This window comes from Phytophthora cinnamomi, assembly GCF_018691715.1.
Source record: "Phytophthora cinnamomi strain GKB4 chromosome Unknown Contig3, whole genome shotgun sequence".
Lineage (NCBI taxonomy): Eukaryota > Oomycota > Peronosporomycetes > Peronosporales > Peronosporaceae > Phytophthora > Phytophthora cinnamomi.
Genome location: NW_027150936.1, coordinates 530,454 through 544,091, shown reverse-complemented (window position 1 = coordinate 544,091; position 13,638 = coordinate 530,454). Strand labels below are relative to the sequence as shown.

The window sequence follows — 13,638 nt, the reverse complement described above, 5'->3', positions numbered from 1 at the left end:
CCCTCGATGAAGATATTCAGTCGCAAATTCGATCCGATGAAACTGGTAAGTGTTGGAAGAGTAAGCGCTCCTACGTCTTCTGGACACGTCTCCACTAAGCGATGCTGGCACGCTTGCCATTCATGAGATAAAATAGTCGGAGTAATTTCGCACTTCAGGTTTCCACTGGTTCCGCCAAAGTGATTGAAAATGGGTGTCGTCTCGTTTATCTTGCAACCAAACACGAGATTCCTAAGAAAAATAAAACTTTTACCGATCAACTGAGGTCGCGGGGGATCATAAAACGGATCACAATCATCACCGTAGGTACTTTTCCATGTATCCACGTATGTTGGCATACGATTGTGCTCAATAAATGTTTGGTACATCTCACGCATAACGTAAACGTTGTCATGAAATTGTTCAATGTCCCACATTACGCTACGAAAGGTGCCGGCCTCTTGAAAGTTCACTTCCACTTTCAACTCGGCGCTGATGCCATTGCTGATAGCTAGCTCTTCATCTTCGAGAGACTGCGGTGTTTCTGCAAGAGCTGAAAGAGCAGGACCGCAAGTTATTAGACGTAGCGTGAACAGAGTTTCCTTCTGTAGTTCGTCGGCGATTGAGTTTGCTTCGTTCACGAGAGGGATGGATTGCAAAAGTTGATCATCAAACTTTGCTCGCTCTACCCGCTCCCTCTCTTTCTGTGACCCTAGAACCTTGGCTTCTCTCATCTGCTTTTGAAGTGAAACCTCAAGCTCTTTTTGGCGCTCAACTAGTTCGTGCTGCTTCTTTTCGAACAGAATTTCCGCTTTGACCAGCTCCTCAGCCAGTTTCGACTCTTGTTGTGCCAACTGTTCAGCTAGCCTCTTTTTGTCATTATCACCTTCTGTTTGCATTTGGTTCTTTATCTCGAGCTCCTTCGCTTTCATTTGTTCGTTCAAGGTTCGAACATGTTGTTCCCATTCCTCCCTCTGTTTTCCTAGTTTCTCGTCCGCCAGCTTTTGCTCGATTTGCATCATTTCCTCCATCTTCTTCATCCGCGCATCCATTTCACGTTTCTCCTTTTCAGCAATCGCGTCCGCCTCTAATGTTGCTTTGATTTGCTTACTATTTAGTTCTTTGATCGCGCATTGCCAATCAAACCGCGATTCATGAGCAAAATCTTCGTGTGTAGGATTTTCTGGCCGAGCAGAGGGAATAACAACCCGGAAAACGTTCGAGTTACCTAAGATTAATCGATCACAATGATGTAGCTCCACTTCCTCGCCTTCTTTTAATGGCTCTGCATTCACAAACACCTTCGCTCCACGACAAGCTGTAATGAATATAGCCAAGTGATCTTGTTGTGAATCAACCGTTCCCTCACTTGTGCTCTCTGCGACCAACTGCTTGTTTTCTCGCCTTGCGATAATGCAGTGCTCTTTCATGATGCCAAGACCACCGACAACAATATTTTGCTCTTCATCTGCGTCAATACGACCAACCTTGGTGATACCCGCATTGATAAAATATACCAGCTTCTCCGACATTTGTTGATCTTCATTCAAGTTGAGAAGATGAGGATTTTTCATCGCCTTTTCCTTTAACTCGTTCGAATCACTGACAAGGCCAAGGCCCTTAAGCTGCTCTTCACGCTTTCTAGCAAGCTCTTCGGTTTCTTTCAGTCTCTCGTTCCAAGTTTTCTGCGACCACAAACTACGTTAGCAACTTACTCAATTAGTAACACGGGTAGGTATTGCGTACCTCGCTTTCTTGGAGCAAACGTTGGTTCTCCTCGAGCTGCTCTCGAATTGCAGCTAGCTCACGCTCACGAGCAGTGTTTATCCGTGGAGTTCCTGATGCGACAAAATCACCGTCTGCACCACTACCACCGACCATTCCTCTAGATGGTGGGCGAGCATCCATGTTTTCCATCATTGACTTTCGAAGCATTTCAAGCTCCTCTTTCAACTGCCGAATGAGGATCTGATTAGGATCTTCGTTCACGATAGCCTTGTTTTTAATTTGCTTCGCTCTATCGGCGTAGCGCAGAGTTCCCAGGGTTTCCTGCGGAGACACATTGTTAGATATGGCCCCGCAGGAGTATACCATGCAGGGTACTATTCGTACCGAATAGTTCACGCTAGCAGGACTTAATGCAGCGATCATGATCGTTTTCGAGTTTCCGCCTAGTGAATCCTTGAGAAGATGAGTCTACATACCGTAAGTACAAAGTGATGTCAGTGAAAATACTTGTCCCGATTCTGAATTTGAGTAGCACACATACAAGTTTTGAGTTCCGATACGGAACTAGCACTTTTTTCCCATTCGCAAGATCCGCCAATGCAGAAATACAGTTGCCTAAAGCAGACAACGACTTCACCCTACTGTGAACTTAGGCGAAAAGGCAACACAATCAAATAATAGCTTACTTGGTTGATTGCAGCACCCTCTTTCAATCGGGATCCAGTTGCCCCGGTACTGGCAGCCCGCTCACTTCCAGCAAGGTCGATGAGATTGATCCGGCTCACTTTGTCCGTCATCTTTCCGGTAGATGTATTCAGCTCGGATTGCGTAACAATAATTTGGAATATGGTGTGCGCCCGCGAACTCGTGGCGTTCATGTTTGTAGATGCAGTAGTTCGAGCAAGGATTCCTGCATTCATTAACTGTTGCGCACGATAGCAGTCACAGCAATGGTTAACAAGGTCTGGGTAAGATACGATCGATGATTGTCTAGCTCACTCTGTCGATTTCCAGGTACGATGACACTGCACTTCGAGTAAGACCCTCGGCATATGGGCCTTGGCTCGGGTGATCGCGGACCTTCAAATTATCCGAGGATGGATTAAAAAGATCTACCAGGAGCACAGTTAGCTAAATCAATGACGGCTGTTTTTTGGCTCAACAGGTAGCTCTTACCTTTAACTCGTTCATTGTAAATCTCCATCATGCTGGCTTCAACCTTGAACGTGATTTCCGAAGTATTTCCCTCAATTCGCTCGAAAATCACCTCTGAGGCCTTGGGAATAATCCCTTTGTCACTGCCGTATCCAACCATTGAGAAAGACTTGCCTGCACCTACAGAGCCCAGCATTTTAACTCAAGTTAACGGGTGGAAACTGACCTCTGACAAACAAGGGTAATAGATACCTGTTTGGCCGTACGCGAACAAGCTGACATTGAAGCCATTCCACGCGTGTTCAAGCACCTGACCGCGTGCCAAGTTATTTGACTGAGAATATGATCCGCATCAAATCTGTCGCGTTCGTACCTTGATACCAATGTCTTCCCACACAATTTGCTGAGAAGCATGGTCGGGTTCAGATGCTGGGACAAAGCTGTTGTAGCTGTTACCATGAATTAGGATCACTCGTGATCAGCGAACCAAGCTTTTCGGACCAGACAGGCACTGTCCTAGTTACCTGTAATCGAACGTAAAAGCCTTCTCCACGTTCGTCTCCGGGTCTGTGATGATCGTCTGCTGGGTTTCCTTGACCATTCCTAACTTCAAACGTTAGGAGATCTATCGTCCACAACGAATGACGTGCACGTACGTATGCACGACGTGCTATCCATGGACTTCTCGCGCTCATTGAAGGGGCGAACCCGCACCGCGACTTGCACATTTTCAGACATGGCTGTGCGTCTGGAGCTGAAGAACCACCGCTCCAATCAACAAGACGACGCTCTTTACAGCAATTCCAACGAAAGTGCCCGACCAAGACGCCCATAATAAACGTAACCGCGCCGCATTTATACTGCAGTCGGCTACTTCGAGACGCTCATGACGCTGTCAGCAACACAATTCACAGTTCAAATTCATACAAGAAGTGCGTCTTCTTCAAGATGGCCCCACTTTTCGCTTTGCCCCTCGAACAACTTTCGCTGCGACTAGCGAATATCGGCTTGGCGAAAAGTACACACCCAATGAAAAAAAAAAAAATGAGCTCACGACCGACGCATTCAACAGCTCGCAACTCGACCAACCATTGCATCACTCTCAAATCCAGAGTCTCAATGCACGACGCAGTCAAGGCACCATGTGGATAGCCGCCAAAGCGCGTTGCGTGCCCTTTGGCCACTTCAACTGCTGGGAATCAGATGCTGTACCAAAACGCCGGTACCGGATCCATTAGTGTGGCCCACACGAGCTCGCCGTGGCCCTACAATCGCTTGCACCACCAGCAAGCACCAGGCGCTGCACGAGACACGCGACCGATCGCGAGGGTCATCGGGCGCAGCAGCTCGCTCAGAATCGAAGAGGTCTCGGCGGTGGCGGTGGGTCACTGTCCCTCCCTCTCTCCATGCTCTCAATCGCCTCCGCCCCGCGCGCTCGTGCTGCGCTGCTCGCTGCGTCGCACCTCCGGCGTCCGGCCCTGCGCCTGCCTCCCCATGTGATCCGCGTGCTGTCGACGCGCCCGACGGCGGAAGTGGCGGCGGCCACGAGCTCCAAGGCGGCGGCCACTGCGGCCTTCGACGCGGCGGACGTGGCGCCGCTGGCCATGACGCTCAAGGAGCGGCTCGCGATCTACAGCCAGCTGGGCAAGGCGCGTCTGAGCGCGCTGGTGGTCATGACCACGGGCGCGGGCTTCCTCATGGCCGGCGGCCCCATCTCCTGGAGCACCTTCGCTGCCGCCACGGTGGGCACGTCGCTGGCCGCGGCCTCGGCCAACACGTTCAACCAGTGCTGGGAGGTGGAGCTGGACGCCAAGATGCAGCGCACGCACCGCCGCCCGCTGCCGTCGGGCCGCATCTCCCGGTCGCACGCGCTGGCCTTCGGAGCTGCCACGGCCACGGCCAGCACGGCCATCCTGGCGGCGGGCTGCAGCCCGCTGGTGGCGTCGCTCGGCGTGCTCAACATCGGCCTCTACTCGCTCGTGTACACGCCCATGAAGATGAAGAGCGAGCTCAACACGTGGGTGGGCTCCGTGGTGGGAGCCATCCCGCCCGTCATGGGCTGGGCTGCTGCCACGGGCACGCTGCTGGCGCCCGAAGCCGCGCTGCACGCGTACCTGATGTACTGCTGGCAGATGCCGCACTTCTTCGCACTGAGCTGGCGGTCTCGCAAGGACTACGGTCGCGGCGGATACAAGATGGTGGCGTGCAACGACCCCACGGGGTCTCGCAGTGCTGCGCTGGCGCTGCGCTACTCGTACTACATGGGCGCGATCCCGATTGTGGCCGCGCTCACGGACGCCACGAGCTACATGTTCGCGGTGGAAGGAACGGTAGTGAACGCGTACACCATTTACCTGGCGCACAAGTTCTACGCCAAGCCCAGCAACGCCTCCGCGCAGAAGGTGTTCTTGGCGTCGTTGTGGTACCTGCCTGTCATTATGGGCTGCATGGTGCTGCACAGCCAGCAGTGGATGGACGACGAGGAGATTGAAACCAAGAAGGAGGCGAACGTTTGGCGCGAGGCCTTTTTGGGCGAGGTGGAGAACTTTCAGTCGAAGGACCCATCGGCAACCATCGACGAGAGCTCCATGTCTGCGTGGGTAGTGTCCAAGGTGCGCGCAGTGCGCCACAGCCTTCGGGATATCTGCATCCACGAGAGTCTGTGGGGGGTGAAGGACGGCCAGCACCACGCTGACGAATCCAACGTGTTGTGCCCCGTACACGTTGGCCACCAGGCCAAGGAGACCGTGGCAATCACAGCACAAGCTTCCCGGAAGGACTTGTAGACATGTCCATACCTGAAGAACTATGTGTAAAGAGCAACGACAAAGGGAGATAGCGGCAGGCATCGTACAGGCTGTCGGCAGCACCAGACAATAACATGAAAAGTGTTTGCACGGGTGCAAAAAGCGCCCAGGCTTGATTCAGTCTAAGCTTACAGTGGTCGTTCTACTTCAACGTTGATCACCACTTGATGCCCAACGGATTGGACTGCTCCATCTTCGGAACTGCGTGATACTGCGTGTGCAGAACGCCACGCGCTGCCTCAGAAAATGGCACTCCACCCAGATATTTTTCGTACACGTACTTCACAGCGGGGTTCGCAGTCGGTTCGCGCACTTGTAGCTCCTGGAAGCGACTCGTGACGCTATCAAGCAACTCCGACGCCAGCAACGTCGACTTGGGTCTAATCTGTCCTCCGCCGTTCAGGCATCCGCTCGGGCACGCCATGATCTCGACGTAGTGGTACGGGCACTTGTTCCGCCTGATCTTCGTCATAATCGACTGGATGTTGCGGAAGCCATAGGCGATAGCGAACTTCAGCACCTCCTTGCCTTCCACCTCCAGCGAGACCTCGCGGAAATCCGGGTTGCGACCAGCCACGTACTCCAGCGGACCGTTTACCTCCACGTTGAAGAGCTCCTTCGCAGCAAACCGGAAAATGTGCTCAAGGTGACCTCCGGAGCTAGCGTTCACGTTACTACCCAAGACAGCCAATCCGTCCTCAGAAATGCCACTCAGCATAACTTCTTCTGGAGTAAGATCCGCGAGATCAAGAGACGCAAAGTCGACATTGAGCGACTCGATCAACTCGATGATTTCTGTCGTGGCAAGCACGCAGTCCACGTCCTTAGTCGCGTTCTCCGGGTCCTGGAAATCCTTCCGGGATGCCTCCAGCTTCTTATCAAAACACGGCATGACCGCTACGTGATAGACTTCGCTCGGCGCAACACCGTGCGCGCCACTCACGAAGCGCTTGACGATCGAACCGGCAATTTGCTGCGGAGACTTCGTCGTGTCGATGAACGGGATAGCGTTGGGCTGCGACTTCTCCGCATAGCAGATCCACCCAGGGCAGGATGACGCCAGCATGGGCATCGCTTGCAGCGGGTCCTGCAGCGGGTTGGCCGCGGTGCTGGGCTCCAGATACTCTGTCTTGGCGGACGAGACGGCCATTGACGATGGCGGGCGCGCCCAAATGGTCTTCTTCTGGTTGTGGTATCTGTACAGGAACTCCGCGCGAGACTCCAGCAGCGCAAAGTCTCCGCTGCACGTCGAGTCGATCACGAGGTTCACGCCGAGGTTGCGGAAGAGCGTCACGAGCTTGCGGTGCACGACGACGACGGGCATCTCGAAGTGCGCGGCCAGCGACGCGCGCGACTGCGGCGACAGCGTCACCACCACGCGCTTGTGCTTCTTGGTGGCGAGCACGTCCAGCATCTCCTTGTAGCTCTGCTGGGAGATCAGCACCGTCTCGGCGGACGTGACGCAGCCGCTGCAGGCGAGACAGTCGTCCAGCGAGATGGTGGCCTTCTCCTGCGTCGTGGTGCGGATGATGTTGGGCTTCACGGGCTGCGGCACGGCCAGGTCGGCGGCCGACAGCTCCGTCTGCAGCGTGATCTTGGCCAGGCCGGCGGGCTGCGCGCCGGCCTCGGGCTGCGCCGAGTCGGACGTGAACAGCGGGTTCACGCACGCCTGCGACGGCTGGATGTAGTCGTTCAGGTCTCCGAGGAACACGGACGCCTGCGGTCAGTCACGGCACAGAGAGTTAGCGCGCCACGGAGTTGAGCAGGGCGCGGAGACGGAGACCACTGCTCACCATTGCTCTGCCGAATCGATAGTGACGTCCGTTCGGTTCGGTGGTCACTCAGCCAATAAGCTGACGCAAACACGCACAAACACTCTGGAAAATAGTCCACCCAAATAAGAAAAAATACATCATGGATACACTTGCTTCAAGGACAGTCGGAGTAGAACGGGGGCACTGGTCGTTCTGTTGGGTACCGAGTGACTTCAGCAAGTAGTGCGCTGGTTTTGCTGCGATGGCGGTAGAGGTTATCCTTTTGCTTCCGCTGACACGGATATCTCCGTCGAGATACTCGCTGAGCCCGGTGTTTTGCGCAGCAACGAGTGTTGCTTCCCCTGCATCTCGCTGCACATCCAAACCACGCGAACGGCACGCAGCATGCCATTGTCAGACTCGTCCGCCACAAACGAGCTATAGCGCCGCCGCCAATGGCACTGTGCCTTGCAAATCGCCTCGCTGCATCCAAATACACGCAAGAACTTCTCACTGAGAAGTAGTGATCCGAGCCGCCTGTAGCGTTCGATCACCGAAGGGGCGGTTACCGCAACCACGTGGAACTCGATGAAGTCTTCTTGCCTGATATCCTCTGGCCCCCGTTTGGGCTTTCCAAGGGCTACTTGTACTACATGTATATCGCGCAAATCCTTTCTCCGTCCGTGCGCCAGAAATCCTGGCCAGGAAGCTCACCGCGCCTTTCATTGAGGTCGAGCTGGCCGCTACTCGAAACTACACCAACGAAAACCTCTCGAGTCGGGAGTCTCGGCTAACGCGCCGCAGGCTACAGTTTTCGCCCGTGAACAGTACCCTCGCCGCTTCAACATGTAGCTGAGCAGGGCTGCTTGGGTCGAAGGGAGCCATCGTTGAAGCTGAACCCGGTGACCCCGAGGCCGAGTCGCACTTGGCGGCCGGCGGTGGCTTCCTACCCAGCGCTAGTAGCACCATAGAGCGAGGGCAACCCGCCGCGCGCGGTTTCCGCCGGAGCACGCCTGGCAAGGTCGACAGCCCCTCAAGACCGGGCGGATGGCGCCATGCCATCCGAGAGCCCGACAGCCTTGGACGCGTGAGCCCGCTATTGCGAAATTCTACCGCAAATATTCGGCATTCGACGCGCGCCCGATCGTGTCGCGGGTCTCCCACTGCCTGCGCTACAACTCTAAATCAGTAGTCTGAACCATAAAGCTAAGACGTGACTACTCATTTAGCGATCGAAATCCATCACACCACTGAAACTAGCCAAGTGCTCGCGCGATTTGTCTGAAGCGACTGGCTCTTCGCCTGTTTGAGGGAGAGGACAGACGAGAGAAACACACACAACCAGGCGGCACCTGGTCTACAGCGCAATAAACCGCTCGCCGCCCAGACAGCAGAGGCCGCCGGAGACTCGTCGGGAGCCGTCGCAGCAGCAGCGGAGAGCACCGTGGGCAGCCCACCGTACACAGCGGACACACCAGCAGCTAGACGCACAGACGCCGGGCAGACACGACCAAACTGGCGGCTGACAGGAATGCCAAGATGCCCCCCGGCGCCATCGGACGACTGAGAGCCGCAGTGCTCGCAGCGGTGGCGCTGCTGGGCGCTGCGGACGCGGCCATGGAGGTCTTCCCCTCGAGCCTCGCGTACAAGTGCGAGAACAACAGGTGCCTCTACTCGACGGACACGACGGGGACGCTCTTCACGGACCCCGTGGACTGCGTCAAGCAGTGCCGCACGTCCGACCTGCAGAGCGTGGACGAGGGCAGCGACCTGACGGACGTGGCCAGCATCGACGTGGGCTCGTCGCTCAACGGCACGTGCGCCAACTGCTCGCTCGTGGCCTCGTCCACCTACAACTTCCCGCAGATGCTCGAGACCTTCGACCTCACGGCGGCGTCCGTGGCCGCCACCTCGTGCAACTTCTCGTGCGAGATCACGCTGGACACGCCGACGCTCTGGGTGCTGGAGGGCCAGGCGTCCGACTGCTGGGCGGGCACGGCCGACACGGCGGTGGAGTGCTCCAGAGACGGCAACGCCACCATCATGACGCTGGACGCCGACGCCCTCGCCGTGCTCATGGCCGTGCACAACAGCTACGACTTCGTGGTGGACAACGTGACGACGAGACTCGGGCCGGGCACGTTTTCGGAGGACACGACGCTGTCGATGAAGTTCGAGGGAGCAGGCTGTCTCGCGTCGAGTACTGACGCGGTGCAGGCTTTCGAGGTGGACTTGTCGTCGAGTTCGTACAGGCTGGTGGGCATGTTTACGAACACGGTGATGGAGGCGGAGGACTCCACTATCATGAGCTCCACGTCGGTGACTCTTAGTGTCACGAGCGGAGCTGTGCTGAGTGCAGGGGCGTTTTTCTTGCTTCGCGTAGCAAGCGACAAGGAAGACGAGTTTGGGACCTTGATCACCAATGTGAGCACAGCTTCCATGGTGCTGCCGGACTCTGAAAGCTCGTCTGCGGTCGACTTGCAACTTTTTGTTGGTGCGTCCAACATTTCCTTCACGATTCCAGATACTTTTACAGGAAGCATCCAGAACGGAGACACCATCAACATTTCGTTCCAGTCATTCCAGAACCCGGCAAACAGCTCTGTTGCAATTGACAAGGTGTATCTCTCAGCATACCAGGGCCTGGCTTCCGCCGTAGACAACTCCCCCATCGCATTCTACGATCTCGATGATGCTAGGCGATCGCTCAAGGCGGCCCCGCTGGACATTATTACCGTGGTGGTGTACGGCGCATGCTTTTTGTTCTCTCTGGTGATTATCAGGTGGCACGGCTTGCCATTGACGGTGAACACGCTTTGGACAGATTTGGTGGCAATCACAGCGCTGTTCTCGTTTGCCGCGGCGACAGGTGGGTTCCTGGTGTGGGTCATTCAGCCCTCCAAGGCGTACGTTCACTGGTACACCGCCCAGTACTTCTTCAACACCGCAATGATTTTGTCGCTCTGTTTCCACTGGGCTACCGTACTGTCATTCAAGTGCTTCAAGAAGCTCACCTTCACGTCTCCAGTTGTGCTGGCGTATGTTTTGATTAATGCGTGCGTGTTGGCCTTCATTATCGTGGTATCGGTTATGGCGGAACAAAAGCTGGAGTGCGTCTATGACATAAAGTCGACGTCGTGTTCGTCGCAGGAGGAGTGCTCGCTTTCGATTGCTGCAGAGGGGAAAATTGTGCGTTCTGCCATTGAAGAATGCGACATGGAGGCATTCTATCTGGCTTTTGGTACAGGCTTTATCGTTTATACGCTGATGCTGATGGTTCTCGGCTGCATGGTGATGAGCCGTGGACGAACGTTGATGTTGAACGAAGACCCGTCGGACGCACGGATCCGGAAGTCTCTTACGATCTTCTACGCTATCATCGCTACGACTTGTGTACTTTACGTTTCGGCTCAGGTGATTTACATTGCGCAGTACGTCTCTCACAAGGGTGAAGATAACCAGCTTTCAGATGTCGTGTGGTACATTTTCATTGTATGGTTGCCGCATAGCCTACCGCCACTACTGCTACTCTTCTTGCAGTGGAACCCCAGTACTGAGAACTTCCGACAGGACGAGGCACCCTCGGTGGATCAGTCTTCCAAGGAGGATGTTTTCAACTACACCCCTCGTTCTTCTACCTCGTCAAGCCACATGCCGTACTCGAAGCTGCTGCGTGATCGTTTGAGCATGGGGGAATCAATGCTGAACAATGATGAACCCGGCAGTCGATTGCGTATCATTGTGCGATTGAAACTCCCGGCTTCCTTCGACCGCGCGTGTTTCGTGTCGCTTGATTTCTACTCATCAAAGGAGACGATTACATCCAGCAACTCGCTGGTCAGCATCTCAACTGCGGCTGCTTGGAAATGTGTGGGCACTACGGAGCCGGTCGGTGTGGCGGGCGAAACGGAGTCGGTGTTGACGACGGGCTCAACCCACGCTATTTTTCCTTTCGTAGCTGTGCTGGAAGTACCTGTAATTGGCCCAGCGTCCAACACGTTACTGCGCTTTATGGTGCATGCTAGCACTCTAGGCAAGCGTGATAACTCGTCGCATTATTTAGATCGTTCGAGCTCTAGTCAAGGCAGCCAGGACACGGCCTCGAACCCGCAACTGTCGTTTCAGATGACAATGTTCCACCCTGTGCTGGAGTTTGTAACGTCGTCACAGGCAGTATTGGATGCGGCAGCAAGCGGCCACTCGTTGAACATTCACCCATCCGATGACCACACATGCGCGATATTGGAGGAATTCCCGTCTCTGCAGAGTGAGATCAACAGCATTTTGATGGGCAACGCGAAGAATGCCGAGCTGAGTGTCCAGACGGTTATGATGCCTGGCGACATTTCGAACCGCGACGAAGCTTCGTCTCACAAGAACATCGGTAACATCATACGTTTCTTCCAGTACGACACGGAAGATGGCGGCGGCGGTCTCGTAGTGGAGGACCTGCAAGAGAGTATCTACTCCAACGCGATCCCGCGCCAGTTGATTGAGTTGATTGCAGCCGAGCGCCAGGAACAAGCTGATCGCGCACGCGAAGATCTACACAGCTTCCTCAACCAGAAGAAGGGCAAGCAAAACATGGGTTTCTATGGCACGCTTATCGGACAAATCCAGGATGACACGGACTCTTCACTTGCCCGCGAGTGGCTCGAGGATCGTGTGCGACGCCGTAAGGAATACGTGGCCATGCTCCGCAGAAATATCCAGTACCTCGTGAATCGCGACAAGCACAAAAACTACTTCAAGGCCAGTGTTGAAAAGAAGTCGTCTGACTTACGCTTTGTGCCGATTAACATGCACATCCAAGACCTGCTTATTGGGCCAACGAATGCGTTCATCAACGACGAGCGGAGACGATCTTCAAAGGAGGTGTCTGCGTATGACTTCACCACTGTGGGTGCCCCCGCAGCCCATGTATACAAGTTCAACAAGGGCGGTATTCTCTCGTACCAGAACAGGCGCAAGAAAATGGAGGCCAAAATTGCGGAAGCTGATCTGGACTTGTCCAAGTGGCCCGAGGAAGTGCGTGAATACGATGACCTCAAATGGGACTTGCAGTTGCGTATGGATAGCGCGTTTGCTCAGGCGATGGCGGCTCTCACATGCAGTTTTGTGCGCAAAGTGGAAGTTGCGATCCAAAACCCAGATGTTATCCGTGGTGAAGATATGCTGCGCCAATTTTCCAGCTTGGGTTTTCTCTTCCAGGTGGAGTCGTTGTTGTCTACTCATGGCAAAGAAATTGGCATGCTTGAAGACATGGCGGGTGCAGTGGAGCACTTGAGTTGTGTGGCGTTTGTGATTCAAGACGTTCGTGACAAGCCTATGAACCGATTCTCCTTCCGTATGTCTCGACGTAAGGACGTGGCTGATGAAGCTGGTGTTGTGAAGGTCACCGTGTCAAACAAGACCGGTGCGAAGCGGTCTCACGTCAAATATATCGTGACAGTTCAGGTCGCTACTAGCGAGGTTGAGCTGCCTGAGCGCCTGGCCGCTGGTGGCGATATCCACGTGACGCCCGTGCTTTTTTCCCAGGGCATTAATGAGATGCAAACGATTGCCAACAACACCGAGCGTGCGAAGACGGAGCTGCAGGATATCATTAACTTCCGCAGTCTAAAGCCCCTCAAGTCATTCTGCGAGAAGTACCGCCGTCTTGTGGTAGCCATGCCTACCAACGGGTTGAGTGGCTTGTCGTCATCCAGTCGTAGCCGCGCCGGATCACATCGTTACAAGGCGATGTCTACAGACTCATCGATTACGTCGCCGTTGCACCTCTCGCAGGACGAGGTAACACAAGAGCTGCGTGCGCTCGAGGCGTGTATTAACGAGGCAGCCCAGAGCCTTGTGAAGACAAAGCGTACGGAAATTTTGAAGCGGTCTTCGGACTTGTGTCGGGAGCTTGGAGGTGGCCGTGTTACGGTTTGCAAAAGCGCCAAGGATCGCACAGCCATGTCTGTAACGTTAGAGCAGGTGCGTATTCTGCAGCGCCATCACGACCTGCCAGAGCACCGCGTCCCAGCCACAGTCTCCGTTATGCGTAGTCACGGTGTGCGTATTGAAAACGCGCTCAAGAATACGGGCAAGCGCCAGTTCGCCTTCAACAAACTGCAGCGCTCGCTGTTGCCTGAGGAGTATCGTTGTCCTGACCAGGTGGGTGGCACGGGCAACGTCAGTTAGAGCGTGCGCGCCGACACACATCCCGCAAACGG

General features: G+C 54.8%; 4 protein-coding genes across 6 annotated transcripts; 2 read left to right on the top strand and 2 right to left on the bottom strand.

The window, feature by feature from the left end:
- Window positions 1–490: 490 nt before the first annotated feature.
- On the bottom strand, window positions 491–3,600 carry IUM83_09165 (kinesin-like protein; the record flags this gene model as incomplete). Its single annotated transcript, XM_067933588.1, has 13 exons — window positions 491–532; window positions 669–1,162; window positions 1,349–1,664; window positions 1,726–2,028; window positions 2,092–2,175; window positions 2,249–2,338; window positions 2,394–2,630; window positions 2,707–2,819; window positions 2,884–3,042; window positions 3,115–3,172; window positions 3,236–3,311; window positions 3,387–3,465; window positions 3,519–3,600. 13 exons carry the CDS (start codon window positions 3,598–3,600, stop codon window positions 491–493), a joined length of 2,133 nt encoding a protein of 710 aa, XP_067799809.1.
- Window positions 3,601–4,268: 668 nt separating this feature from the next.
- IUM83_09164 (Protoheme IX farnesyltransferase) lies at window positions 4,269–5,648 on the top strand (the record flags this gene model as incomplete). Of its 2 annotated transcripts, none has more annotated exons than XM_067933587.1 (1): window positions 4,269–5,648. In XM_067933587.1, one exon carries the CDS (start codon window positions 4,269–4,271, stop codon window positions 5,646–5,648), a length of 1,380 nt encoding a protein of 459 aa, XP_067800028.1. The 2 variants fall into 2 exon arrangements, with proteins under 2 accessions (XP_067800028.1, XP_067800029.1); XM_067933586.1 differs by having other exon boundaries at window positions 4,701–5,648.
- A 178-nt stretch (window positions 5,649–5,826) lies between these two features.
- On the bottom strand, window positions 5,827–7,465 carry IUM83_09163 (Nuclear prelamin A recognition factor-like protein; the record flags this gene model as incomplete). The annotated part of the gene is made up of 2 exons (XM_067933585.1): window positions 5,827–7,386; window positions 7,463–7,465. 2 exons carry the CDS (start codon window positions 7,463–7,465, stop codon window positions 5,827–5,829), a joined length of 1,563 nt encoding a protein of 520 aa, XP_067799879.1.
- A 1,497-nt stretch (window positions 7,466–8,962) lies between these two features.
- Window positions 8,963–13,606, top strand: IUM83_09162 (putative inositol-3,4-bisphosphate 4-phosphatase; the record flags this gene model as incomplete). 2 transcript variants are annotated; one of them, XM_067933583.1, is made up of 2 exons in its annotated part: window positions 8,963–10,854; window positions 10,933–13,606. In XM_067933583.1, the coding sequence occupies 2 exons, from the start codon at window positions 8,963–8,965 to the stop codon at window positions 13,604–13,606; spliced, it is 4,566 nt and encodes a 1,521-aa protein (XP_067799915.1). The 2 variants fall into 2 exon arrangements, with proteins under 2 accessions (XP_067799915.1, XP_067799914.1); XM_067933584.1 differs by having other exon boundaries at window positions 8,963–10,837; window positions 10,933–10,980.
- Window positions 13,607–13,638: the final 32 nt, after the last annotated feature.